This window comes from Carassius carassius, chromosome 15 (genome assembly GCF_963082965.1).
Source record: "Carassius carassius chromosome 15, fCarCar2.1, whole genome shotgun sequence".
In the NCBI taxonomy this organism is placed as follows: domain Eukaryota; kingdom Metazoa; phylum Chordata; class Actinopteri; order Cypriniformes; family Cyprinidae; genus Carassius; species Carassius carassius.
Window position 1 is genome coordinate 26,082,499 of NC_081769.1, and position 26,880 is coordinate 26,109,378.

Sequence of the window (26,880 nt, forward strand, 5' to 3'; positions counted from 1 at the left end):
CTGTGCTTTGAGTGCTGTAGGATTTTACCTACCACGGCTAAAATTACAACATTTAATGCGTTGCGTATTGTGCTATGTAAACATAAAACCATGTCTGCATTTGTGATTGGAGAAACGACAAACAACAAGCTCTACTCTAAAATGCTCAAAACTCACGTTTGAATCGTCAGTGGCAAATTCTTTAAATATGAAAACTTACTTACAAGCTGTGAGTCAGAAGCGCCAGACTGTCCTTGCAAAGTTGGAACTGCCCCACTTCATAGAAACAGATACCAGCATTGTAGGCTACTCTCACAGGAAACAGTCCTCATCCTCCATTAAAATGCACTGCACACATCTGAATATTTGGGTTGAACTGTTCCGGAACAGTGTTGTAAATACAACTTAACAACTAATTTCTGGTTGTGTCCTCTTTCGGAAGGCCAAAGTAGTTGTGCTTTCACAATGAAACACACAGCGTCTCCACCACATGGCAGCAACAACAATACTACAGCGAGAGATTTACGCCTTCTTTCTTTGTGTGAACATTTGGGCGGCGTTATGCAAATCTTCCCATACAGTGACGTAGTCGTGGGGGCGTGTATGAATGAGCTGTTTTAGGGGGTGTGTGGTTGACTCTTAACTTTTATAAAGAACATCTCTATGGATTTGAGACTTTAGTCTTTACAACTTTACAGATCTTCATTATGCACCAAGAGCTTGTAACACTCCAAAGAAAAGGGAAAACTTGAAATCGCAATCATATGATCCCTTGAAGGATTTGGTCCATACATATATTAAACGTGATCATGATATTGATGATATCTCCACTGAGAAAATGTGAATAATAAATTCTCTTCCTTGGAACATAATGGCTTGGCCCCAATTTCATAACCAGATGTCAGAAGTGCAGTCTCCACCAGGATATCTGAGCTCATGGGCAAGTGCAGGACCATCTGGTTCTGCTCCGAAATCCACAAGGAAATTCTCATTGAGCTTCAGGCCGCCTTTATCTGTGTCCACGTCAATCTGCATCATGACCGACCCCTCCCTCAAGAGAAATAAGACACATGTTGCAGCATAATAAACAAACCAGAGGTTACTTCTGAAACCATTCTGAAAAAGACTTATTTCTTAATCTTTGATTTACATACAATACTCAAGTAAAATTACAAATAAAAATAATTTTGTCTCACTTGATGAGGTCAGGGTAGAACTGCTTGTCCCAGGCACTGTATAAAGAGGTGGTGACGTACAGACGTTTTCCATCCAAGCTCAGCTGGAGCATCTGAGGGCCTCCCTGCACACGCTTTCCCTGATGAGGAAAGGAACGTTTTAACCTCCAACAAATGATGTGCTCTAATTGCTCTGTTTAGGTCTGCATGACCTAGTGATTTGGAGTTCAATAAGCTGGGTCATCTGTCAATTAGTTACCAACAGCTTTAGGCTGTTTTCCTTCACATAATGGCTTACTCAAATGTGTTCACAGAAAGTATACTTGGGATTAACAAAAAAGGTACCTTTATTATCCGTGGGGAAGGCTGGTTATCCAGTTCTTTGTCCTCCAATACTTTCACTGGTCCATCTTTTAAGATGCTGCCTGCAAGGAAGACCTTAAAAATCCATTTCATGAGATTACTACTTTGACAATTTTCTTTGACATGATTTTAGAAATGTAGACAAAGGTGTCTTGATCCTTCTAACCCAAGATGTCGTACCTGACCAACCATACGTGGATTCCTCCTGTCCATGATGTCATACTGTCGAATGTCTCCATGCAGCCAATTACTGAAGTACAGGAAGCGATCATCCAGTGAGATCAAGATGTCCGTAATGAGACCTATGGCAAAAAGAAGTAAATCAGTGTCTAATTTTTTTCCCCCTCCATTGTCAAACTGGAGTACAGAAAATAATTTAAAGGGGGGGGGGGGGGTATGCATTACATTACACAAAAAATATTTAGAAATTTAGACATATTATTATTAATTAATTGAAGCAGATTTTTAAATTGGGGCTCATGGAAAATATTAGAGAGAATTTTTTTTTAGAGAATTACTAAATGTATTTTTAGGCACTGTATATATCAAAAGTTTAAAAGTTTATGTATATATAACAATAACAGTATGTAAAAAAAAATATATATATATATATATATATATATACACAGCAACTTTTATGTTTTATAAAGGGTCCTTTGCCAAGGGGATCATTGTATTTAGGAGGTTACTGATGTCAAAATTCTTCTGTGCTACAGTACAACTACACTATAGTACTTTTTTTGTTTGGAAATTACATTGTACATATACTAATTATTGTTTGTTCATCCCCTGAGTGAGAAAAAAACTACATAAATAGTTAAATAAGTAAAAGTAAAAATACTGTTACATTTTTAAAAGTATTCACCTGGCATTTCAAGAAGAGCCCAACCTTTCACTTTTTTGTTTGGAATATGGATGACTTTCTCTGCTGCCCAGTCCCCTTTCTGTAAAATGAAAACTGGCCTTTAAACCTTTTTTTTAAGCCTTTACAAAAAAGTTTAGAGAAGATTTGAATGAAAACACTTTTTATGTACTTGCCGGAGTCTTGTAGAAGCGGAAGACGGTGCTCTGAAGCGCACAGCCCACGAACCCTTCAGCCGCATCAGGGTCATGCAGGAAGCGGATCTCAAGAGGAATAGCACCCTCTTCCCCCAGATCCAGAGTCTGAATCCGCTTGTGTGTGGTCCAGTCCCACACATGAAGGCGCTGTCCGTAATGACCTACGAACAGATCTGATCATCACTGCCAGTCAGCTACAACGACTCTTGAACTTCCTCTTGAATACACACATACCAGCTTTGACATCTGCAGGGTTGAACCCGTTTCCCAATGCCTTGGGTGCTCCCCATTCAGTGCTGATCATGACGTTGTGGCGAGGCTGGTACCAGAAGTCATAACCAAAGGGTGCTGCTTCACCTGGCTGCTCCCAGTTGCCAATCACTTCAAAAGTCTTGCCATCCAACAGCACAAAACCACCTTAAAAATGACCATAAATAAAAAGGTAAGCCTAAAATGTGTATTGAAAATAAATAGAGGTGAACACAGCATCTTACCCTTGCCATTGCCAGACGGATCGCCCATTGTACTGATCATGATTTGGCCACTGCCTAAGCAGTGAGAAGTGTGGGGGTTGGCAAGGCCGCATTTCCAGAACAGATCTATGGGCTCGACTATCTGGAGGAGGAGAGATGGAAAGAATTCATGGTCTTGGCAAGAACAAAACATTCTTAATGTCAACAGTCATGTATTAAGGGGCAATCACACTTGATGCAAGCATTATGTTGTAGATGTTAAACAAAATCAGTTAATATGGGTGATACTTGATTAATAACTGATGTCATGCTTCTGGGCTTTTAAAGTTTTTTTTTTTACAGAAATTGAAACAAATACTGGGGGTAAACTATGGAGCCCCACACATGATCAAAATAAATTTATCATGGCTACGAATTTAGAATGTGTTCTCTTATTTGAGGGTATGAATTAATACTTACTACATGGCCACAATTTACAAAATTAGGGAATGTATTAGTATAACTCGGCCATGATTGACTAAAAACAAGGGAATTGATTATTAATTCACTGCCATGATTTACTAAAATGAGAGAACAAATTCTTAATTCATGGCCAAAATATATAGGATATGTATTTTAACCAAAAATGTTGCTTTAGACTTGTATTATAGATGAAGAAGATATGAAAACATTACAAAATTTCATGTGGTTCATCTTTGAGACTGTGACATCCATTGGTCAAAAGTCTTTCCAAGTCTTTTCATTTGCTTGCCTGAGTTGACCAAACATGAAGTATTAAGTACTATAACATGCAGTTAAAAAAAACTTTATATAATAAATCAACTTTTTATATGTCCTCAGATTACTAACCCAGATGTTCATCCACAAAGTTAACACCATCACAATAAGGGTATTCCTTTACAGACAGCTCTTGTGTTTACTTAAATGAACCTTATGAAGCCGTGGGGCCCGTGGATTCGTCCCTACATCAACGACGTAGATACGGGAGGAGATCAGCGAAGGCAGAATGAGACGATTGCGTCTTTTGGAGGGATCATCGTAACAACTGCTACAGGCATTCCAACCAGAATGGTGTAGCTCATCCTTTAGGTTGGGCATGGGCAGCCTGTGAATCACCTAGACCATTACATTACAAAAGAAATGCTACTCAATAGGTGTTATACTAGAAATATTAAAAGGAAACATGTTGATGCCACATTTGAATCCAAAATAGTTATATTTATAAATCACATTTGCTTTTACCTTGCAAAAATTGGGAGATTGTGGATTGACATCAACAGTCGCAAGATAGTCAGGTTTCTGAATGTCTGTGTTGCGGTAAATACATGGTAGGTAGACAATCTCTTCTCGGGGCCCTGTAAGAAGAGTTTATGTTAAAGTTTAGAGTCTAAATGCAGACTGATATATCTAGTATATCTAAATTACGGCCTATGCTCTCAATGTCAAATGCAGAAATGTTAATCCATGCATTTATGACCTCAAGGTTAGATTATTCTAATGCTTTATTGGGTGGTTGTTCTGCACGCTTAGTAAACAAACTACAGCTAGTCCAAAATGCAGCAGCAAGAGTTCTTACTAGAACCAGGAAGTATGACCATATTAGCCCGGTCCTGTCAACACTGCACTGGCTCCCTATCAAACATCGTATAGATTTTAAAATATTGCTTATTACTTATAAAGCCCTGAATAGTTTAGCACCTCAGTATTTGAATGAGCTCCTTTTACATTATAATCCTCTACGTCCGCTACGTTCTCAAAACTCAATATCAAAATCAACTGCGGGCGGCAGATCCTTTTCCTATTTGGCGCCTAAACTCTGGAATAACCTACCTAACATTGTTCGGGAGGCAGACACACTCTTGCAGTTTAAATCTAGATTAAAGACCCATCTCTTTAACCTGGCTTACACATAACATACTAATATGCTTTTAATATCCAAATCCGTTAAAGGATTTTTAGGCTGCATTAATTACTGTAGGTAAACCGGAACCGGAAACACTTCCCATAACACCCTATGTACTTGCTACATCATTAGAAGAATGGCTTCTACGCTAATATTTGTCTGTTTCTCTCTTATTCCGAGGTCACCGTAGCCACCAGATCCAGTCTGTATCCAGATCAGAGGGTCACTGCAGTAACCCGGATCCAGTACGTATCCAGACCAGATGGTGGATCAGCACCTAGAAAGGACCTCTACATCCCTGAAAGACAGCGGAGACCAGGACAACTAGAGCCCCAGATACAGATCCCCTGTAAAGACCTTGTCTCAGAGGACCACCAGGACAAGACCACAGGAAACAGATGATTCTTCTGCACAATCTGACTTTGCTGCAGCCTGGAATTGAACTACTGATTTCGTCTGGTCAGAGGAGAACTGGCCCCCCGACTGAGCCTGGTTTCTCCCAAGGTTTTTTTCTCCATTCTGTCACCGATGGAGTTTCGGTTCCTTGCCGCTGTCGCCTCTGGCTTGCTTAGTTGGGGTCACTTCATCTACAGCGATATCGTTGACTTGATTGCAAATAAATGCACAGACACTATTTAACTGAACAGAGATGACATCACTGAATTCAATGATGAACTGCCTTTAACTATCATTTTGCATTATTGACACTGTTTTCCTAATGAATGTTGTTCAGTTGCTTTGACGCAATGTATTTTGTTTAAAGCGCTATATAAATAAAGGTGACTTGACTTGACTTGACTGATCTTTGTGCCTTATAATTTATCAATAAATTCCATAAAGGGTGTACCATGTGTGTCCTAGTGACAGTAATGCACTAAAAATAAAACCAATCTGCTGTTAAGTGTTTTACATGATTAAATACACAAATTAGAATAAACATATTTATCCAATTTATTTAAAAAATACAATTAAAACAAGTTGTTGTTTATTCAATTGTATAAATTTAAAAATATATTATTATTATTTATATTTATTTTATTATATTTATTTATTATATTTTTTTGAAGTAAGCAAATTCAAAAGAGATAGGAGATGCATCTAAATCAGCTCCCTATATTGTGAATATGTATATCATGCACACAAGTTTAGGCACTGGTTCACAATGCATTGGGACCTCGACTTTACAAGAACAATGCCAATTTACAAGTGAGGAGGACCTCTAGTGATGTGCAGGAGGAGCTGCAGGAATAGAAGTTTTGCATGGATAATAGAGTTTAGAAAGTGACAGCGAGTCTCCAGTGCAAAGGTCACTGTTACCTTGTAGTACCTTGCAAGTTGCAACTATGTATTACCAACTCATATGTTAATATAAACTACCACTTTATTATTCAAACAATATGTGGTCTTATTTTTTAAAGCAACTCACCTTTCATGGCGTGTAAAGGGGTTTTATATCCTGGTCCACATCCTGAACAGGTTGAAGCTGCGAGCAGAGAAAGAGCATATGTCACATCTCAAATATTAATATGTGAGTTACACTCAGTTTAGCAATTACTAAAGCATTAATGATTGCTTATTATTTAAGTGTGGAGGGTTTGATGATCTCTTGACCTGCATAGTGCACCATCATATAAGTGTGAGTCCTAAACTCATGTGTTCATTCTCAAAAGGCATGAATGATGAATCGCCAAGTGAACTACAGGACACTACAATATAACACTTTTTACTGCCCTGTAAATGTTTGAAAACAATACACATACAAGTACACAAACCAACTACAACAGATGGTCAATATCACAGTCTAGGAGGGGACAACTGTCTTGCCAAGGATTGTTCAATATCCCCTGATAGCTAGACAAGTTTTTTTGGGTTATGTGCAGGTCAACCCACACACTGATCAACCCAGGGTTTCTGCAGGATTTTTAAGCTCAAATTTTAGACTTTTTAAGAACTTTTCTAAGACCTGCACAAATAAAATTAATACCATATAAGCGAAGTAAGGTAATGTCTATTTTTTCTAGAAGTTTGCGTCATCTTTTGAGTCAAATTCCTGCAATTGGGTTGTTATCAAGCAAATTAAATCAGTACCAACAAAATGTATCTTTGCAATGCAGAGGAAACACAGAGGCTGGTATTAGAAGTGTCATTTAAATGCATTTACACACTGTTTAATGGAACTCTGATGAACATTAAATACTTTAACTTGCAATTACAAATGCATGAATAATGTTTTGATATTTTAAACATTGAAATACTGATGTTTGAAATTATAAAAAAAATGAAAAGGTACCTTAAATGTGAAATTGGCAGTAGGTGGCATGTAAAGGTTTTTTGGTGCAAAACAACTGAGCGTCTGTGACAGAGGAATTTGTAGTTGTAGAGAATAGCCACACACGTGTACCAGTAAATTTGAAGTCATAGACAAGAGTTGCAAACTTGTAGATTTTTTTTCCCTCTTCCACAAACACAATAGTTACAGCTTCTCAAATCCTCCACTGCAGGTGCACAAATCCTATTCTACGAATCACAAATCAAGAAACTCTTAGGCTCACATGCTTTGCTACTATTGCTGCAGTGAATATGGTGCAAAACACATTCACATACCTGCATAAAAAAATGTTAATATATATATTTTTAATCGTTATCCATTGCCTGGGAATCAACTCCATTATTTCAGCAATATAGCACTTAGCAATTTTACATGAATGCATTGTAAGGAATGGAGCTTTAATGATATGTGATGGATTATAAACTAATTGCACTTTCCTTGTAGGTGTATTCAGATAGTATATAGTGTATTTAATATTCTCAAAGTGCATACAGCAAGTAACAATGGATTATATTTATCATAGTTATAATGTATTATAAGTCACATATCTTGCTATGTTACTTATGCTACTTTACAGAAAGAAGACAAAGACCACTTATAAATAAAAATAATATATTTTTTTCTCAAACAGCCATAAGATCTGACCATCAAAATAAAATGTTACTCAATATATAAGTAAATGTAGTAGATTTACTATGACATTCATTGTGTGTTATAAATAATCATACTCTTAAAAGTTATATCAGTTTTATTGGAGCTAAACTCATTTAATATTTAAATTATAAACAAATGTACAGTATAATGGTGAGTGATGTCAGAAAAAGAAGGTTTCCGCTATCTGCTTCGGAAGATGCTAGCAGCTCGCAAAAGTTTTTTTTTTTTTATCTCCCCGCTTATAGACGCCCACTAGCTTTTCTGACTGGCTAAAACTCTCTGATCTCTGAACAGTGCCCACCATTTCCTCTACAGATGCACAGATCACTTTTGCACCATTGGTCACACAGACATGTGGTGCAAAGGGGAGAGCGGGCGAAATGTATTATTTGCAAGTGAAAAACAATGTTTTGCAGCTCGTAGCAGCAGATTCACGCCGTTGTCGTCACGCACTTGTTGTTTATGCTAGAAAAATCATCGAAGGAAAAATATACTGTACATATGTGTAAGAAAACATTCTACAAGTGTGCAAATCTCATTGCAAGAATTCACATACTGATTGCGGATGTACAAAATTTGTCCGTGACGAATGTGTTTTGCACCATATTCACTGCAGCAATAGTAGCAAAGCATGTGAGCCTAAGAGTTTCTTGATTTGTGATTCGTAGAATAGGATTTGTGCACCTGCAGTGGAGGATTTGAGAAGCTGTAACTATTGTGTTTGTGGAAGAGGAAAGAAAAATCTACCAGTTTGCAACTCTTGTCTGTGACTTCAAATTTACTGGTACACATGTGTGGCTATTCTCTACAACTACATATTCCTCTGTCACAGACGCTCAGTTGTTTTGCACCAAAAATACCTTCATAGTGGCAGCAAGTCACTGTTAAGGGAGACATTTAAATTGTTGATTCATTTAGAAACGAAACACTATCATGTTGCTCAGAGACGCATAACAGTGCTGTGGCTGTTTGGAATTATTTTTGTTGGAGAAATAGAGCAAAAACAGGAAATGTGGTATCTAAAACATAACTATCTTATTATTAACTACTTATTTATTGAACTGTTGTATAAAATCAATATCACATTTATAATCATGCTTACTTTTGGAGATAAAACGGCACTTCTCTTGTGATATTAACTATATGAAATTATATCAGTATATACATTTTCTGGCCTATATTTTGAATTATATGATCATTCTAAATGCATTTTAAAAGACTGATTCATGCAGTGAAAGAACGCACTCTAAATGCTCACGTGCACTATTCTAACCTACTAGACTTCACCACATAGTGTTTTGTGTTTTGTTTGCTTTTCGCGATATACTCGATAATATCAAATCGCGCATCGTTAAAACAACAGTTATGATATTACAGCACACCCCTATACTTTTTAGATTTTTATAATGCATTGTCTTCTTATCGATCCACCAGTTCACATTTAAAGCTCTGCATGTTTGCAGGATAAAAACATTGGTCGATGTTTGCATTGGTCTGAACTCTGAACAAAACAACAGTTGTATTGAAATTGCACATTCATTCTCTTCCAGCAGGTGGAGCGTTTGGTACAAATATAGAAATATTATCCCCTTGTAATGGCAAGAGTGCAAAGCAGCGCAGAATCGGACTTTGACCTGCAGCGCTCGTCTTTATATCATGAAATCATAGCCTTTTGAAGTTTAATCATTAATCATTATGAAGCCATATCGCAACACACACACACACACACACACACACACACACAAAGAAACAACAATTCTAAAGGGCGGTGTTTGTAGAAATCCATTACATATAAGTTAATCTTTGTATTACATGTTATTCACATAATTATTTCTCTATTGTACTGTATTAATATTTGCAAAAAATTTAGCAAAGAATTACAATAACAGCGTGTTTGTTTTCAACCACCGATACAAATTTGTAATTACATTAAGAATTTAAATTGCCTCAGTTAACACATTAAAAACTACATGTAATGCATTCCGAAGCTAACATGCTCGAATTCAAACGTAGCCTAATAATTTTGACAGGTAGACTTACAAATAACACGATTATGCCTAAAGGTAAAGAATTTGTAGTGAAGCAATTCTTTATTCCAGACTGAAGCAGCTGCGTACTTCAGACGGAAATATCTAATGCTTAAAATAAAGTCTGCCACAATGCCACAAAGTGCACTAGAAGACACTCACCCATGCTGCTGCTTTTGCTTCCAAACGCGGGAAAAGCCTAATGACCAAACAAAGCGCCGCGGACGTGCAAAAAGAGTTTATGTATCTATTGAATTAATTCTTTCAGTGATAATACCACAGGGAATTGAGAGATGATACTTAAAACCACACCTAGGTATTCGACTGCAGAATAAATAGATCGATGTTGTTTGTCACCTCTCAGGAAATCAGCCCACAAACAGGAAACGCGCCCCCTTTCTGGGTTATTTTGCCCTACTGCATAACTTTAGCTCATTCACAGGTTAATAACCTTGGTTAGCTCTGCAGTTGCTATACGCTTTTTTTCTTCTCCGAATCAGAAAACAAATCGCCAAACTGCAATGTTAAAAATCGGATTTTTCCACTTATCGTAAATCTACAGCTTTTCAGTAATATTCGCAATTTGAAACTGAATTCTATAAATTTCTGGATTTGAATTAAGTTATCAAGGGTGAATAACTAATTCCAATTTCAAATCATTTTTACAGCATGTTCAGGTTTAAAACATTTTAATGAAAAGCAAGCCTATAAACGTATACAGAGTATGGGATTTATTTTCTGAATCTCTAAATTCTGAATGTTTGGAGTCCCATTGGCACCTCTTCAGGTTTACATTTTAATTAACTTTCATTTTAGGTATCACTGTGGATAAACATTAAATTTCCAAAAATGGTTTAACTTAACTGAAGATTTGGTTGTTCATTTTTAAGTTATCTGAAAACAATTGGGTGGTGCTACATCCCAGAAAAAAAGTTACAAAGTTTAGAGAAATGTATCTAATCTGTTAAGTATTCTTTGTGTGAGGGCAAAAAGTCAAATATAGTCAGAATCAGTCAAAATTATTTTTTTGAATTATTTATGCTTTGTTACAAATCAATATCCTGCTCTGTGCTGTCACTATCCTGTATGAATCACTTTTACGTAACAATCAGGTAATGCACATTCTCTTCAAAATAGAGCGCAAACTTGAAGGTACAAGTTTTTAGGAATCTGAGTGCAGATGCTGATCTCTGGCGGGCAGTGTGGGAAACCTCTTTCTGTCCACATTAAAACAAAGCATGGAAGCATACGGAAAAGAGAGGGCTTTATACACAAACTGAGTTTATTTGCATTTTATTCACGAGGATTAGTCAAAAATGCGAAGTCACACATATAACACTTTATTTTCATCAAAACAACATCCAAAAGACCCCCAGTTATATGAACTCCCACTTACCTTCATGATCAGACTGTTTACATAAAGCCCCACTATTAAGTACATGTAAATTACATACAAAATTGTTGCAGCCAATGGAGATGAAACCAAAGTAAGCCTTTAATGTCATATTAAATGTCAATGAATGACACCCGGAGTGTAGTTACACCATCCTGTGGTTGCTACGGTAAATTCAGATGCTGAAATCAATACTGAATATACATACTAATCCCACTCCATTCACTGCTGCTGCAATGCTAAGACTCTTTAGCATGTCTTACTGTTTATTCATTCTGGAAGAAGTTAAATAACCAAAATGGAAGAACTTTAAGACAGTCTGAGCCTGCTACCAGCCCACATGCTGAACTTTAGAACAGCCATAATGTAATAACAGACTCTGTAAAGCTATGCAATAAAAGTTGTATTGTTCTGTAATGGCCTATCTAACTTCAAGAGCTATAATAAATGGTTACTGAATTAAACTATTTTAAATAGCTCTTAACCAAACAGTCTTTGAATGATTCTTCAGATTATTATTTTTTTGCCTTCTGCTTCATCTCGTAAATGGTTGACGCAAGCTTTGTGATACTCATCCTCCAGTCAGGCACATGTGCAGCTGATGACGAGATTGGTATCACATGAACTGTGAGAGTACGACAGTCGAGTAGAGGCATTACAGCTTTTAAATGACTGAAACTTAAGAAGGTGCAAAAATTATGATTTGCTTTCAGAGGATGTCGAATTGAAACACAAATAATATCGGTCCATAAACCAAAAACAATCCTAACACTCTGGGAGCTATTGGATCGTTTTATGCTAGTGAATAAACCAAAAAAAACAAACAGTAGAAAACTTTGCAAAAATCAATCATGCAAGGTCTATCCTGTAAATCTATACAGTATTTAGAATTTAAAAAAAAAACATTTTTTTTTACATTTTCACTCCACAACACAGTAGGATGTAAATTAAATATTCAGAGTCACATTCAGCCCAAATAGGTTTCCTTCCGTTCAACTTCACAATGTATCTTTAGATCAGTTATCACCTGTTTGCAGAGTCCGTTTGGGAAGCGTTAGCATCTTGACCAGATTCTGAGAATTGCTCTTGTTCAGAGTTGTGTGAAGGAGTCTCTGATTCAGGGGATGAATGTGAGACATCTGTGGACTCACTTGCAATTTCCAAACATTCATCAATTCTTTCCTTTTGTTGTTCTGTGTTTTTTATTTCAATTGCCATTACGTCTTTATCCTTTGTTTGACTGACTTCTTCATCCTCTGGCTCCTGTGTCAAATCAATTTTCTCTGTTACTTGGCTCACTTTGTCTACAGTGTTTGCATCCATTGGCTCTTCTTCTTCTGAGTCAAGTTCTACAACTTCAGGTTCTAGTGTGGCCTCCGACAGCTTATTTAATAGCTCCAAAGGTGAACCAGGCAAATTCGTATGTGCTTCCTGATAAGGAAGCAGGCGAGCCAAGCAGAATGAGTGTTGAACAAATTCAGGCCTACCAGAGAAGCAAGACATGGCCTCTTCCAACCAGGATACGAGAAGCTCCACCAGAGCTTCACGCTGAACCCCAGATGCACAATTGATAGGTCGTTGTGCCCAACGAGCTAGAAGTAACCTTTGCAGCACAGGACGAACACACATCTCTAGAGGTTGATGTCTGCTCGTACAGCCAGCTGGAACTATTGCAGGGAAGGTTTTGCTGCCACTGACTGTGGATATGATACTCTTAGATGTTTGGCTATGATGTACATCCATAACCAGAAGGGCATCATTTTCATTCTGTGAGTCGAGATGCTGCTTCCACACTTTGGTAGCCCAAATTTCAAGCTCTTCTGCTGCACTGAAACCTTCCTCCTTGGTCATAAGTAGGACTGAGTCTGGTTGGCTTCTGTTCAGCGCTTTTGTGCTCTGACTTGTGAAGAGCACTGCAGGTAGCATTGTACCATTTGAAAGCATTGAAAGGTAAATCTTAATGAAGGGCTTCCCAAACCCAGTAAACTGAAAAGCAGTCTCTCTATTTATTCTGGTATTTTCATTCAGCATTTTAAAGTCCACAAAAACAGAAAGCTGGTCCATAGCACCAAAGACAGACTGTGGAATGTTGTTTGTCTTTATTTTACTGTGCACCAACTCTGTGTAGCGACGGCAGTTTTCCTCCATGGCATTAGGGAGTTCCCGATCTACTGTCAAAGGGGTATCCAAGCCCAATTTGTGCAGCATCATGAAGCTCACAGCCCACTCGTATGAAATACGGAAAGAATTTATCTCATTGGTTTGGCTTTGGAGCTCTGAAGCTTTTTCAAATAGTTTTGCCTCATTGATTGGACGCTGCTGTTCCCGTTGAGTCAAAACCCACTCCACCAGACGATCAACGGCCTCTCCACAGCTCGTGCTGCTGCATTCATTTAATTGATCCTCTTTGTCTTGAAGCCAAGTCTTGATGAGCTGAGGTTTGGTGTCCATTTCTTTAGCCGCTTTCTGGACCCCGGAGCACAGTGCAAGTAGTAGTATTCGACGCTGATGAATAGACAGAGTCTCCTCTCTGTTTTTCACAGGTTGTGTAAGTGTATTGGTTACTGTTACCTCTACCTCCTCTTTAGCCCCTGTTTCATGTGGCATGTCTTCATCACTTTCAGTCTTCTCAGAGTCCGAGTCACTATCTTCATCTTCTAGAGGGGCCATTTCCTGGTCCACGTCTTCATCAAGACCAGCATCGGCGCCACTTGAGATTTTAATGTTGGCTGAAGGTCTGTTCAAGCCTCTTTCCAACATTTCCGTTCTGTATTTAAGTCCAGACTCTGTGCCTTCCCTGGAAGGAAAATAGTGGGTCACTTTCCAGTATCTGTACAACATGTGGCAACTTAAAATTTGCTAACTGAAAAAAGAAGCCATTTTCACACATTACTGTTAGCTGCATAAACTGCATATTCTTCCATAACTTTTACATTTAAATTTAATTAAAAAGGTGCATGCAATAACTAACTCTGAAATTAATTGATAAATTTGGTGTATACAAATTATTTGTTCCATTTTCTAATTTATCTACCCAAGGTTGCCATTTTTAATCAAACGGTTGGTTTCTAAAATACTTACCTCTTGGTGTCAACGAATCCCACTTTTGGGTTACCTGTAGAGGAAAATATAATTATTAATTCTAACATCAGTTATAATAATCTAAGACAATGAATATAAACAATGTGTTTGTTATATTTCAATCTAAAAACATATAATACAATGCATTATCACTTCAAATTAATGCATGCTAATTAAAAAGCTGTTTGAAAATGCTAAATTCCTTAATTTTTTGACCATTTGATAAGGGGATAAACATTTGGAAATCGATTGATTAATATTTAGTGTCAGCATTTGAGCTTTATAACCTTGGAAATTAGGTGAGAAACCATGGAAGTCCCAGAAGCAGCAAGAACGTTTGCACAGATTCACATGGCACGCTGTGCAGCCATATACACTCTCATGACGCATGTTTTTCAAGTTGCAAACTTTACATCTCCTTGTCCTACGGGTAATTTTGGCTAATCGATGTCTGACCCCTTCATGCATGTCCGGATTTTCTTTTTTAACAATCTGTTGCTCAAGCATGCTATCGTGGACTTGGTTCTGGCGAGCAAATCTTGCGGCACACTTGGCCAGCTGGTACCCTAGACGTTTACGGTAGATGGCCTGCGAGAAATGTCCCCCCTGAAGCCACCCAGGTGGATTGTCTTTGCGGGTCTCCCGTAGGACAATGAAAGAGTTGATGATGCTCAAGTTGACAAGGAACCAAAAGAGACGCCGCCAATTGGTGTCGAGAACCAGCCCGCCGAGTTGGTTGCACGTCAGGAGCTGATTACAGATGTCAACACCACGCATGTTGTCTTGGAGCAGCTTGAAGGCCTGAGGTCTTTCAACAGCACAAAGCTCTCCTATCTTAGTGGGAGATCTCCTCCACACCACGTCTGGATTGCCTGCATTAGCATTTGTGGAGAGACATACCAGCTGCTTGTTATCTTTCCATCTGGTGGCAAGAAGTGGGGCGACTTCATACTGTTGGAAATCTCCTTGATTTTTCAGTAGAGGTTCATCCCAAAACTCCTTGGGCAAAATTGGACTTTGAGGGAAGACAGAGCTGGAGCAGTATGTTCCAACATCATACAGCTCCTTCATGAGTGGCACAGACACAAGTGAGCTGGACAAGAAGATGTGATGATGTTTACCCTCGAGGCCCCCTAAGAGTTGCGATACAACTGATTTTCCCAGGTCTTTGTTTTTCTCCTGATGCGTTAAGACCAGCAGTTTATGGCAGTAGCCTGACTTTGAGTCACACAGAAGCCATATCCTCGGCTGGTTATTTTTACTCTTCTCCTGAGCTATTCCCTTGTCATGGCTCGGTAGAAAAGCTTGATCAACTGTCAGACACTTGTTTGGCCTGTAGGCGTCTCGCATGCTTGTCTGCAGGATGCTCAGCATTGGCTGAAAAAAGGACAACTTGTCAGGACTCTGGTTATCATTTTCCACAAGCATACTGCTCATTCGGATGTGAGTGCCGATCTGTTTGAAACGTTTGACAGACATGGTCCTGTAAAAGAGCTCCCATGTTCTGGAGCCATAGCGGCCATGGTGATGGTCCCAGGACCAGTATAACTCTGGCTCCCCCAGGCCTTGAATCCCCATGAGGATAGAGAGTCCAAAGAAGCCTTTGACCTCCTCTACAGACACAGGTTTCCAGGAAGGGTCTCCCTGCCCCAGAGAGCAGCAATAAGAGGCATAGGCATTGGTCTCAAAAACAATCTGCTCAAAAAGGGTGTCTGGAAAAATAAGCTGGAAGTAGTCGAGGACGTCGCTATTCCTGGTCATTATATGCTGCGGGCCACAACTCTCCATGAATTCTGGCACAGTTCCTTCCTCTTTGGGCACACTCCACTGCTTCATGGACAACCAGTCAGGATGTGTCTCAACATCACTAGCTTCATCCCCTTGTGGACCCTCCACCTCCTCCTCAACCTGGCAGAACTCAATATCTGTCTCCAAACACTCTGTAGGGGAGGGGAGGGATTATAGGAACACAGAGTTAGTCTTCTCCTTGGTGTCTTTACCATCACCAATAATCCATTTTATAACACCATGCTCAATGTACATGTGGTTCTGATAGTTCAGTTAGCTTTTGAAAAAAGAAAACAATAAGCAGCTCAGAAGCAGCAGATAATTCCCAGATGGATAGTCCTTGTTGTTATTCATTTGTCATGTTTCTAAATTAATCCACTTAGGGTTTTTTTTTTGTATTCCTTCTGATATTCTCCAGTTCAGGTGGTGTGCTGTAGGTTTTGTGTAAATACTCATTTACTCATCCAGAGTGCTCTCGCAAAGGCTTGCCTGTAAGTCCTGTAGAGTCACACCAATTTCAAAGGCCCACTTTGTCCATTTTGACAATGGACAGCTTGAGCTCATAGTCCACACCTGTGATTTGTTGTTTATCACATTTTGTGGGCTATTACTCAAGACTGGCCACTTTGCAAATGTTGTAGGCATATCTGTAATGTTCGAGTGTAGCTAAGAATGCACGGAAAAAAGTATGTTAAAATTATCCCTCTTTATTGTAGTTGTCTAATCTACACAATAAATATAATTCAAGCTGTGAAAATAGTGTGTAAAACAAGCCTGAAGATTAACAGTTGGCAAACGTTGCACACGATGTTAAGACGCTCGGATGTTAGAAATCTACAGTCAATGAGTTTGATCCTATAAAGATCTGAATTTATAAGTTCATAGTAGCAGTGTATTTCATGATACTATTAATTAAGACTTAACTAAGACTTCACTTGTGTCTACAGTGTATTATTACAATAACCATGCAATTAATTACACCTACAACAGAGTTGGATGCCCTGTTACTACAGGAGTAAGAAAGCAGAGAGAGAAAAGCAAGCATGCAGGTAGGGGACCATGCAGTAAGTTTTTAAAGACTCAGGAAAACATAGATGTTTTATTGTTCTACTAAGTCGGAGAACACCCACCTTTACGAGTGAAGATACAGTAGGAGTGAGAAGGGAACTTAATGAGATGTTTGGCCATCAAGTTCCCTAAAGCAGTGGAGTATTCACAACCTGCACAGCTCAGCTTAACACCACTACAAAAGAGCAATAAAACAGCTATAAGCAACAATTTCAGACTGTATAAAAAACAGAATTCAAAACAGATAATATATTACCTTGGTGGCCCCTTTTTAGAAGTTTTTGGGACTCTTCCGGGAACATGATTGCTGAAATTAATAAATGAACTGCCATCAGTATATTGTCACATTGATTATCTGCCACTTTTAAAAAAATACTAAACTAAACTTTAACCTCCAGTTTCACTTACTTGATCATGTGGTTTGCATAAGCACGAGAACAGCAAGTGCTATAGAAGCAGAGTGAGCAGTGAACATAAGTTGGGTAGTGATTCGCAAAGTCTGGGATGTCAAAAGTGCACTCCACACACTTATGTCTGCCCATCAGTGCCCTGGAGAGAGGAAAAGTACAGCCTTCAAATTTCTGATTTCAAGTTGAAATCAAACAACTTGTCTGTTAAAATGCAGTGTGAGTTTACCTCTGCTCTTGAAACCTGGATAAGAAGTCAAACATCTTGCTGACCTGTTTCTTGCCAGGTCCATGTCTTTGTGATTGCTGGTCACCACTACAAGTTTGTGTATTGCTATTACTATTTTTCTGAATGTTAGTGGAAGATTTTGAAGCTGGTTGACCTGGTGACTTCTTAAGCCCAACATATGCCCTGATGGTTACCTGGAAATACGGAGATGACATAAAACATTCATAAAATACTTTCTTGCAGCCGTTCAACTTGTTTTCAAACAAACAAACAGACAAATGTTTTACTTTTGTCCCAGGCTGGAGTCCCTCCAATTCACAAGGCTTTCGGAAAGTCCTGTGGTGATTGATTTTATGCTCAACTTTATCTTTTGTGAACAGGAACTGAAGACGGCATTTGTTACAGTGGTAAACTGTTGACTTCTGTAGAAAACAAAAAATGTCATATAATGGCTCAAAAATATCTGGGAATGTATGTTGGGTCAATTGGTAACAACAGGATTTTTCTAAATATTAAAGTAATGCATCCATTTGGACCTCTTCAGAAGACTATAACATTGCCAGGAATAGAAAAGATAGCATGTAATGTGTAATGTGTTTGCATGCAATTTTTCATTTATGCTCACCTGGTGACGATTATAGTGCTGCTGGTAACTGGTGGAATGCTTGAAAACCTTAAGACAGTACTGGCACAGGAGGTGGCGAGTATCCTCATGCCAAGTACGAAAGTGGTTAAACACATCCGAGTAGAAGGAGGAGCGGTATTCACACACCTGAAAGTGTCAAGACATTACAAACACTACTAGTATTATAAGCCACATTTCCACTGTCTGGCCCATTTTCCCTCGAGCTTTGTTTGGTACAGCAAAACCATTCTCAGCCTGGAATTCTGTGTTGCAGGATTTTTTACTTGTTTGGCTATGAGTAAGGTAAACAAAAATATCTGATAATTCTCCATAGCATGGTTATTATTTACATTTCATACTGTATGTAAACACTAGTGATACCAAGGAATCAACTGGCACATCTGTATCATGAGCACCACAGTGGATAACGATACCACATCTGTACTGCTGAGCTGGATCATCATGGAATGAGAACAGTTTGGCACGACAGTGGAAAAGCAGCTATAAAATGGAGACTGATAATGAGACAGTTCATCCAATAAATTTTTTCTCAATTTACCTGGCACACATAAGGCATCTCTCCAGGTTTGTGGGTGTTCTTCATGTGCTGCAGGAACACTGGCTCACTCTCAAAGGACCACTCACATATTTTACACTTGGCTGAACAGAAAAGCATTAACAACCACTTAATCAAATATAACTTACTGCAGTTTTTGGTAACTAGCAAACCAAATCAAGCTTTAAACATTTGTTGGTCAACAGAAATTAAACATTTACTGTCAGTAAAGTAAACAAAAAATGGTCACGACAACATGCAACATCCAAATACAATGTGTGTTAAAAAGACATTATGTGGAACTAAAAGCCTTATGAAAAAAGGATATGAAAGTTGGCTGTTACAAAACCATTTTTGTGTTTGGACATTGCCCCAGTGATCCCTTCATGTTTGAATTTAGTCAAATAAACTAGTGCACATATCAAGAGTGTGTGTCGGTTGAAGAAGCTATCTGCATATTCTCGTACCAGCATAACCTGTCCTGCAAGCTTTTTTTTTTTTTTTTTTTTGGTTGATAACAAAATACTGCACAATTTACATTTTGGGACAAAGAGTGGATAAATGAACAACCTCTAGAAACTAAATGTTTAACTTTATCTGTGCCTGTATGATCTGATTCTCTGTGAGGAAAGCTTTTAATGTTGCTTGTGTATAAGAATACAAAAAAGTGAGAAAAATTAAACAACAACAACAGAACCCTGCTTCACAGAAATACTCGTTGGCAGCTGTGTTGTAGGAAATACTAATGTGAAATCCAATGATTTGAGAACAGTTGCATAAGGATACATTTTGATTAAATAGGGACAGCCTTGATTAAAATGTGTCACTGCTCATTTACATGTTTAACTGGAATAATATATGGATCAAACATACACACACACACACACACACATATATAAACACATATACATATATATATATATATATATATATATATATACACACACACACACACACATATACACACAAAACATACATAAAAACCCTTACATAATTCTAAGATGAATGAATAAACTGAAAATAGTTCTTACTAGATGACTCGATAGCAGTGTGGACACTCTCCAGGTGACACTGAAGACGAAATGGTGTTGGAAAGCGCCTGAAACAGTGCTGGCAGGATGTGTGTGTGTCCATCTCCCCATTTTGCTGCTCCAACTCAACATGGTACTTCATATGATTCATAAGTCTGCAAAGAGAACAAACATTAATAATTGCAGCATTCTAGAATGAATCATATCTACTGCAATTAGACATATATACCCATAATTCCCATCCCAACTTGACTGTCCATCAACGTACCTAATATTATTCTTTAGTCTCTTGTTACAGGTGAGGCATTTGAATGATAATGGTTCTTTTGAGTTGTCCATCGGTACATAAACTCGATTCCCTTCAAATGTGCCATAGTAAAAATCATCCACCAGCATGACAAGTCTGTTCTGGGTATCTCCGGCCTTTGTAGGTGGGCTATCCAGCTTGATACTGGGCACAGCAGAGAGACTTTTAGGTGGTGTGGCTGGAATGCTCACAGCAGTTGAAGTACTGCTCGTGTTAGTCTGGGCAAGATCTGGGCAGCAAAACTAAAGGGGGGGGAAATGAGATTAATTGACCACTTTGAAATTACTTAAACACACTTATATATAACATACATATAGAATGTATGTATATATATATATATATATATACATACATATAGAATGTATGTATATATATATATATATATATATATATATATACACACACACACACATGTATATATAAGATCAGGCCCTTTCTTTCAGAACATGCAACACGACTCCTTGGTCAAGCTCTAGTTCTATCCAGGCTGGACTTAAAAATTAAAGAATGCATGTCACACCTCTTTTTATCAATTTGCACTAGCTACCAGTAGCTGCTCACATAAAATTCAAGGCATTAATGTTTGCCTACAAAACCCCCGCCTCAGCACCCCTTTACCTAAATTTATTACTTCCGTTATGGGAGGCACAAAATCCCTTTCACAGACTTTTTCATTAACTGTTCCCTCCTGGCGGAAATGATACATCAATGTATCATTACGAGCCACAGGGTTTCATTTGCTTTTGTTTGTGTATGTTTTTTTTTTTGTTTTAGCCATGATTCCCATCCACTTGCATTATATGACTAACAGACTGCAATGGTCCGTTTTAAAAATCTCAGTTTTTGTTCTACTAAAGAAACAAGTTACCTACATCTTGGATGCCCTGGGGGTAACCAGATAAACATCAAATTTTCATTTTTGGGTTAACTATCCCTTAAATGAAAGAGGTTTGAAACAACCAGGACTCTTCCTAGAGCTGGCCTTCTGGCCAAACTGAGCAACTGATGGAGAAGGGCTTTGTTTAGTGTGGTGACCAAGAACCTGATGGTCACTCTAGTTGAGCTCCATGATCATATGTGGAGATAGGAGATTCTCTGGACTTATGAACCTCAATTCTAAGCATCATGTTTGAAGGAAACCAGCTCTGCTCATCACCTGCAGAGTACCATCCCAAAAGTAGGGGCTGTTTTTCAACGGCAGGAACTTAGGTACTCAGAGTATACAGAATGCTCAGTGCAGCAAAATATAGAGATAGCCTTAATGGAAACCTAATCCAGAGCATTCAGAAGCTCAGACTGGGTAGAAAGTTTACCTTCCAAAAGGACAAACACACAGCAAGAGTGGCTTATAGAAAATTCTGTGAATGTCCTTGAGTTGCCCAGCCAGATTCTGGGATTGAACCCAGGCAAATATTTCTGGAGAAACCTGAAAATGTGCCTCTGCCCCCATCCAACCTGACAGAGTATGAGAGGTGAAGAGATGAGAAGGATGGCAGATAATTTGCCAAATGCTGATGTGCAAAGATTGTCGCATCATACCCAAAAAGACTTGAGGCTGTTAAAAGTTCTTCTGCTAAATATATATATATTTTTTTTAAAAATGTACAAATTTGTGACAATTCTTGTTTTTGCTTCGTCATTTGGTGAATGGAGTGTAGATTGATATGGAAAAAGGTAATTTAAAGCAGTTTAACATAAGGCTGCTTCATAACAAAATGAAAAAAGAATACTATGAATACTTTTGCAAGGCACTGTATTTATCTTTTTTATTTTAAAAAAAAAACAGTAGCTTTCTATTTTTTTTTTCTATTCCATCTACTTCTTTTGCTTTGTTTGTGTATATTAAAAAAAAAAAAAAAACCTTGCTACGTGTACTGCATTAGGCTAACCGAGATTTTTCATTTGCACTTATATATTGTTGCCCTTTTGTTAGTTTTGATTGCTTCTATTGTCCTCATTTGTAATTTGCTTTGGATAAAATCATCAGCTAAATGTAAATATATGAAAAAAAAGTGAAAGTCGTGACATTTGCCAAGTGTGGTACCCATACTCGGAATTGGTGCTCTGCATTTAACCCATCCAAGTGCAAACAGCAGCGAGTAGGTAACACACAAACACACACACACAAACACAGAGACACGCACACCCAGAGCAGTGGGCATCTATTTGCTCCAGCACCTGGGGAACAATTGCCTTGCTCAAGGGCACTTCAGCCACGGGCATTGAGGGTGGAAGAGCGCTGTTCATTCACTCCCCCCACCTACAACTCCTGCCGGCACTGAGATTCGAACCTGCAACCTTCGTGTTACAAGTCCCATTCTCTAACCATTAGGCCACATCTGCCCCTTATTATACATGTGTATATCTTCAGAAAGTATATACTTACACACATATGACTCCGGAGAGCCTCAATCATTTTGAACTGAGCTCCACAACGAGTACACAAATGACTAGTTGTTGATGCTGTTGTATGTGTAATAGGGATTGCTACAAAGAAGAGGGGAAAAAAATAATTCGGAATTTATCAGCATGGCTCTACTCTAATATGGAACTATCATAGTAGCTATCACAGATGCAGAACAAAAAACTTACTTTGGACAACATTTTGTGTCATGACAGGTACAGCAGAGGAAACAATAGGGCCATTGTTGGTCTTTTGATTGCTCATGACAACAAATGTCTGCGCTTGAGCCCCACCAGGAAGGTTCACGGATTTCACAAGGTTCATTATATTTTGCATGTCCAAGGGTCCATTTCCTGGCTTTATTGTCACTGTAAAGAGAAATAGTACAATTTTATAACGGATAATTGCAGTTCTTGATGCTGATTGGTCAATGGAATCATTAAAGAAACACTCCTAAAAAACTCTCCTAGATTTAAACAATTAAGTTTTACCGTTTTTGAATACATTCAGCCGATCTCTGGGTCAGCTTAGCATAGATCATTGAATCTCATTAGACCATTAGATTATTATGCCGGATATGAGAGTATAGTTCCTAGCCATATAGGCCATCAAAATCACAACTTTTCATTTTACGTCGGTCTCAGAAGTGTCAAGTTTTAAATTGGAAAAATATCAAAACTCTTTGGTCATTTTTGAGTGAGATGCTGACGGTCTAATCAGATTCAATGATCTATGCTAAGCAACAGCTAAAGTGCCACAGCCAGACCTGGAGGTCAGCTGAATGGATTCAAAAACTTGTGAACATTAAATATGCAAAGCATTTTTTAAATGCAATTTTAATATAATTAATATTTAAATCATTATCGCTGTTTCTTAAAATTACAAACCACTGTCTAAAAAGAAATCTGAAATAATTAATGAAAACTGTACTCAACAGGAGCATCTTACAAATTTTAGTCGTGGTTCGTGCTGCAGAGGGCTGGGTAATTGTTGTAGACGACATGGTGGGTAGAGAATTGGCTGCAGGAGGGGCGACTGCTGTTGTGGTACGAATGGTGAGAGTAGCAGGTATCTGCATGGTGCTAAAAGTGCTGGGTGTTTGTGCTCGGTTTGCAACAGGAGCTCCAGTCCTCATTTGAGCTGGCTGGGTAATTATTTGGGTTGCTCCAACAGCTGGTTTGAAAAGTTGTGTGCCAGGTGCTGAGAATACATGTAAAAAAAAAAAAAAAAAAAAAGTGTTAATCAATAAGCAACAACAAAAAAAACTCAAGTTTTAGGAGCACATTACCATACCTTGGACTAGTGTAATGGGTCGAACAGTCTGGCCCTGTTGGACATTCAGTACCAAACTCATTGGGCTCTGGCCTGGCTGGATATTCTGGACAGGAAGACCCTGAATCATGCACAATTAGAAACGCGTTGATTGATAAAAGAAAAGCTGAAATAATCAGAAATAAACTGGGATCTATGAGGTGGGATGGTAGCACCTGTGTGGTAAAGTAAATCGGCTGACTGTTGGCAGCATTGGCAATCTGAGTTGTGCCAGGCAAAAGAAACTGTGACAGAGCCACAGTGCCGAGCCCTCCTCCTCCCGGTGCCAAGATGACCTGCTGCCCTTGCACTGCTTTAGGAATTTCTGCCGGCACAGCAGCAGGAACTACACGTTGAGTCACTAAAAAAATTATTGGCTGATTAAAGGAGAAGTTCAGATTTTTTTTTAAAACATTGTCATCAAGATGATGCCATTGGCAATGATGTACCATTTTTGTAGTTTATATGACTTTATGCTTCCAGTATTTGACATGGATTATGTGTAAATAGCAAGAATTTCAGTCTCTAACTTACACAAAGTGTATAAAGCATACACTGTGTAAATATACAGACCACAAATGAATTTTTATTATGCTTTTGCCATTTTAGAATTGGACAGCCCCAGTCCTAATTCACTTTCATGAAATGCAAGACAGCAGCCAAGATATTATTCATAATTTGTTTGTGTTTAACAAAACAGAGAATGTTATATGGGTTTGGAATAACATGAGAATGAGTAAATAATGACAGAATATTCCTTAAATGGGTAAAATACCTGATAATCACTCAACAATGCTATAATGAACAAATGCTCACATGTATTTGTGATCAGCGGAACCGTGTTTGCTGTATTAACTACAGACGGTAGTTTTGGGACCACCACGGTTTTAGGCTCAGCTGGAATATCAACCTTTGCAGTGGGAGTTGAAGACACTAAACAGCGAAGAAGGCAGGTTTTATTTAGCATAATGATATATTTTTAAAATACATGTATATTAAAATAAACTAATTTTTTTCTTAGTTACTTTAAGTTTTTACATGTGTGTAAATAAACATACATTTAACTATAAATGTTACAGAAAAACCTATAAAAGTACACACCAGTGGAAGTACTGCTTTCAGCATTTCCCCCAGAATCATCCATTGAATTTTGCTGTTGCCATGGTTCCAGCTCCTCCTCCTCACACTCCATAAACAAATCCGCATCCATGTTTCTGAAATATAAAACGTTTGTTGTTGAGCTAAACATTTGAACAGTAAACATATGAAAACAGTAAACGTATCTTTACATTAAGACTAAGGTGAAAAATATAATAATGCTATTACTTCCAATGGCGTTTAGTAAAATAAGTCTGGAAACTTTAGGTTTAAATTTTATTTTGGACAGGTGAGTGACAAGTTTAAAATGAAGACCCTTATTCACCGGACAAGCATTCAGCTCCGACCGGTTTCAACGTCAAGACTGGCGTTTATATAACCACCTCATCCTGCAAATGACATAAAAAACGAGTTAGTAAACCACATTTTGTTTTAACATACATTTGTAGTAAAATGTGAAAAAAGATGGGTCTGATATCCAGCGCGCCACCGTGTCACACAAGAAAAGCCCTCAGTTGTGTAAGTACGCGCAATGTGGTTTCATCCAACCGAAAGGAGCTAAGAGAAAAGTAGTTCCTTTACCATTACATTCAGTGCGTGAGACTGGATGATTTGACAGACCTAAACGAAAGCATAAGACTTAGGTTTGTGTACAATAACAATAAATGGGGTTAAAAATCAAAAGTGGAACGGAACGAGAGCCAGCTCGACGTTTATTACAAATACGCGGTCACAAATTATGCCGCAACCCCCCTCGCGCGGCGCCAACGAGTGCGCACTCCGCATACTGTCTTCTGCGCACATAATATACGACGATCATCGGATGCGTGAATTAAAACGCGAATACATCCAAAATTATCGAATTTATAAATAATACTCACCGGATTATAGCGTATATGGAAATATGAAAGAACCCAAAGCCTGCCGGTACGTCACAGACGAGACGAATAAGTGCGCTAAATGGGCAGAGGTTCTGCTCTTTCTGCGTCAGCGATTGGTTGATGCACGCAAAACGCCACTTCCGGTTTTGGATTCTGAGCACTGATTGGCTGTAATCTCTGAAATAAGGAGGAGTGGTTACTGGAACAAGAAAATGGCTTCCTTCCTTGAAACGACAACGTTTTACACTGTTTAACTTACTGCTGGTTTAATAATGGAAAGCAGATACTGTTGTTATTTTATTCATCACTTTGCTGGTGTTTTACAGATAATCTGTCAAGACCATCATAGATTGATCTTTTTTTGAACAGAATTATTGATGTTCTATTATTGAACACTGAAAACATCTCCTATATGAAAATATTGGCCAGAAATGAGCATATATAAGCCCATTAGATGCACAAAGCACTGATAAGTACGATAGGAAACAAAAACCTGTACTTTTCCAGAACAGCTTCTATTTTTTTTAAAGGTGCTGGAACAGAATGATTTTAAAACATTCTGTTCCGAATGGGCGGTCTTCCCAATGTGGGCCGAACATCACATATCAATCTTTACTGCTCTACTGCTCAGACTCACTGCAACGCCGTTATTAAATATGCAGCACAAAATATTCGACACGACCAGTAAGGACCGAATCCTGAACAAACGACTCTAACTAATAGGTTATTTTTAATGAAT

At 38.3% G+C, this 26,880-nt stretch overlaps 2 protein-coding genes across 2 annotated transcripts; both read right to left on the bottom strand.

Moving 5' to 3' along the window:
- Positions 1-36: 36 nt before the first annotated feature.
- selenbp1 (selenium binding protein 1) lies at positions 37-10,363 on the bottom strand. The gene is made up of 12 exons (XM_059568250.1): positions 10,125-10,363; positions 6,379-6,435; positions 4,292-4,404; positions 3,980-4,165; positions 3,071-3,191; positions 2,811-2,993; positions 2,552-2,737; positions 2,383-2,457; positions 1,698-1,819; positions 1,500-1,592; positions 1,176-1,294; positions 37-1,030 (listed from the first exon to the last, which is right to left on the bottom strand). The coding sequence occupies exons 1-12, from the start codon at positions 10,126-10,128 to the stop codon at positions 868-870; spliced, it is 1,422 nt and encodes a 473-aa protein (XP_059424233.1). The 5' UTR covers positions 10,129-10,363; the 3' UTR covers positions 37-867.
- Positions 10,364-12,127: 1,764 nt separating this feature from the next.
- On the bottom strand, positions 12,128-25,402 carry pogzb (pogo transposable element derived with ZNF domain b). Its single transcript, XM_059568251.1, has 19 exons — positions 25,264-25,402; positions 24,979-25,095; positions 24,339-24,523; positions 24,145-24,244; positions 23,800-24,051; positions 23,040-23,219; positions 22,834-22,934; positions 20,409-20,689; positions 20,141-20,295; positions 19,113-19,213; positions 18,554-18,700; positions 18,216-18,350; positions 17,929-18,122; positions 17,701-17,841; positions 17,549-17,599; positions 17,355-17,467; positions 14,724-16,376; positions 14,437-14,470; positions 12,128-14,152 (listed from the first exon to the last, which is right to left on the bottom strand). The coding sequence occupies exons 1-19, from the start codon at positions 25,370-25,372 to the stop codon at positions 12,379-12,381; spliced, it is 5,823 nt and encodes a 1,940-aa protein (XP_059424234.1). The 5' UTR covers positions 25,373-25,402; the 3' UTR covers positions 12,128-12,378.
- Positions 25,403-26,880: the final 1,478 nt, after the last annotated feature.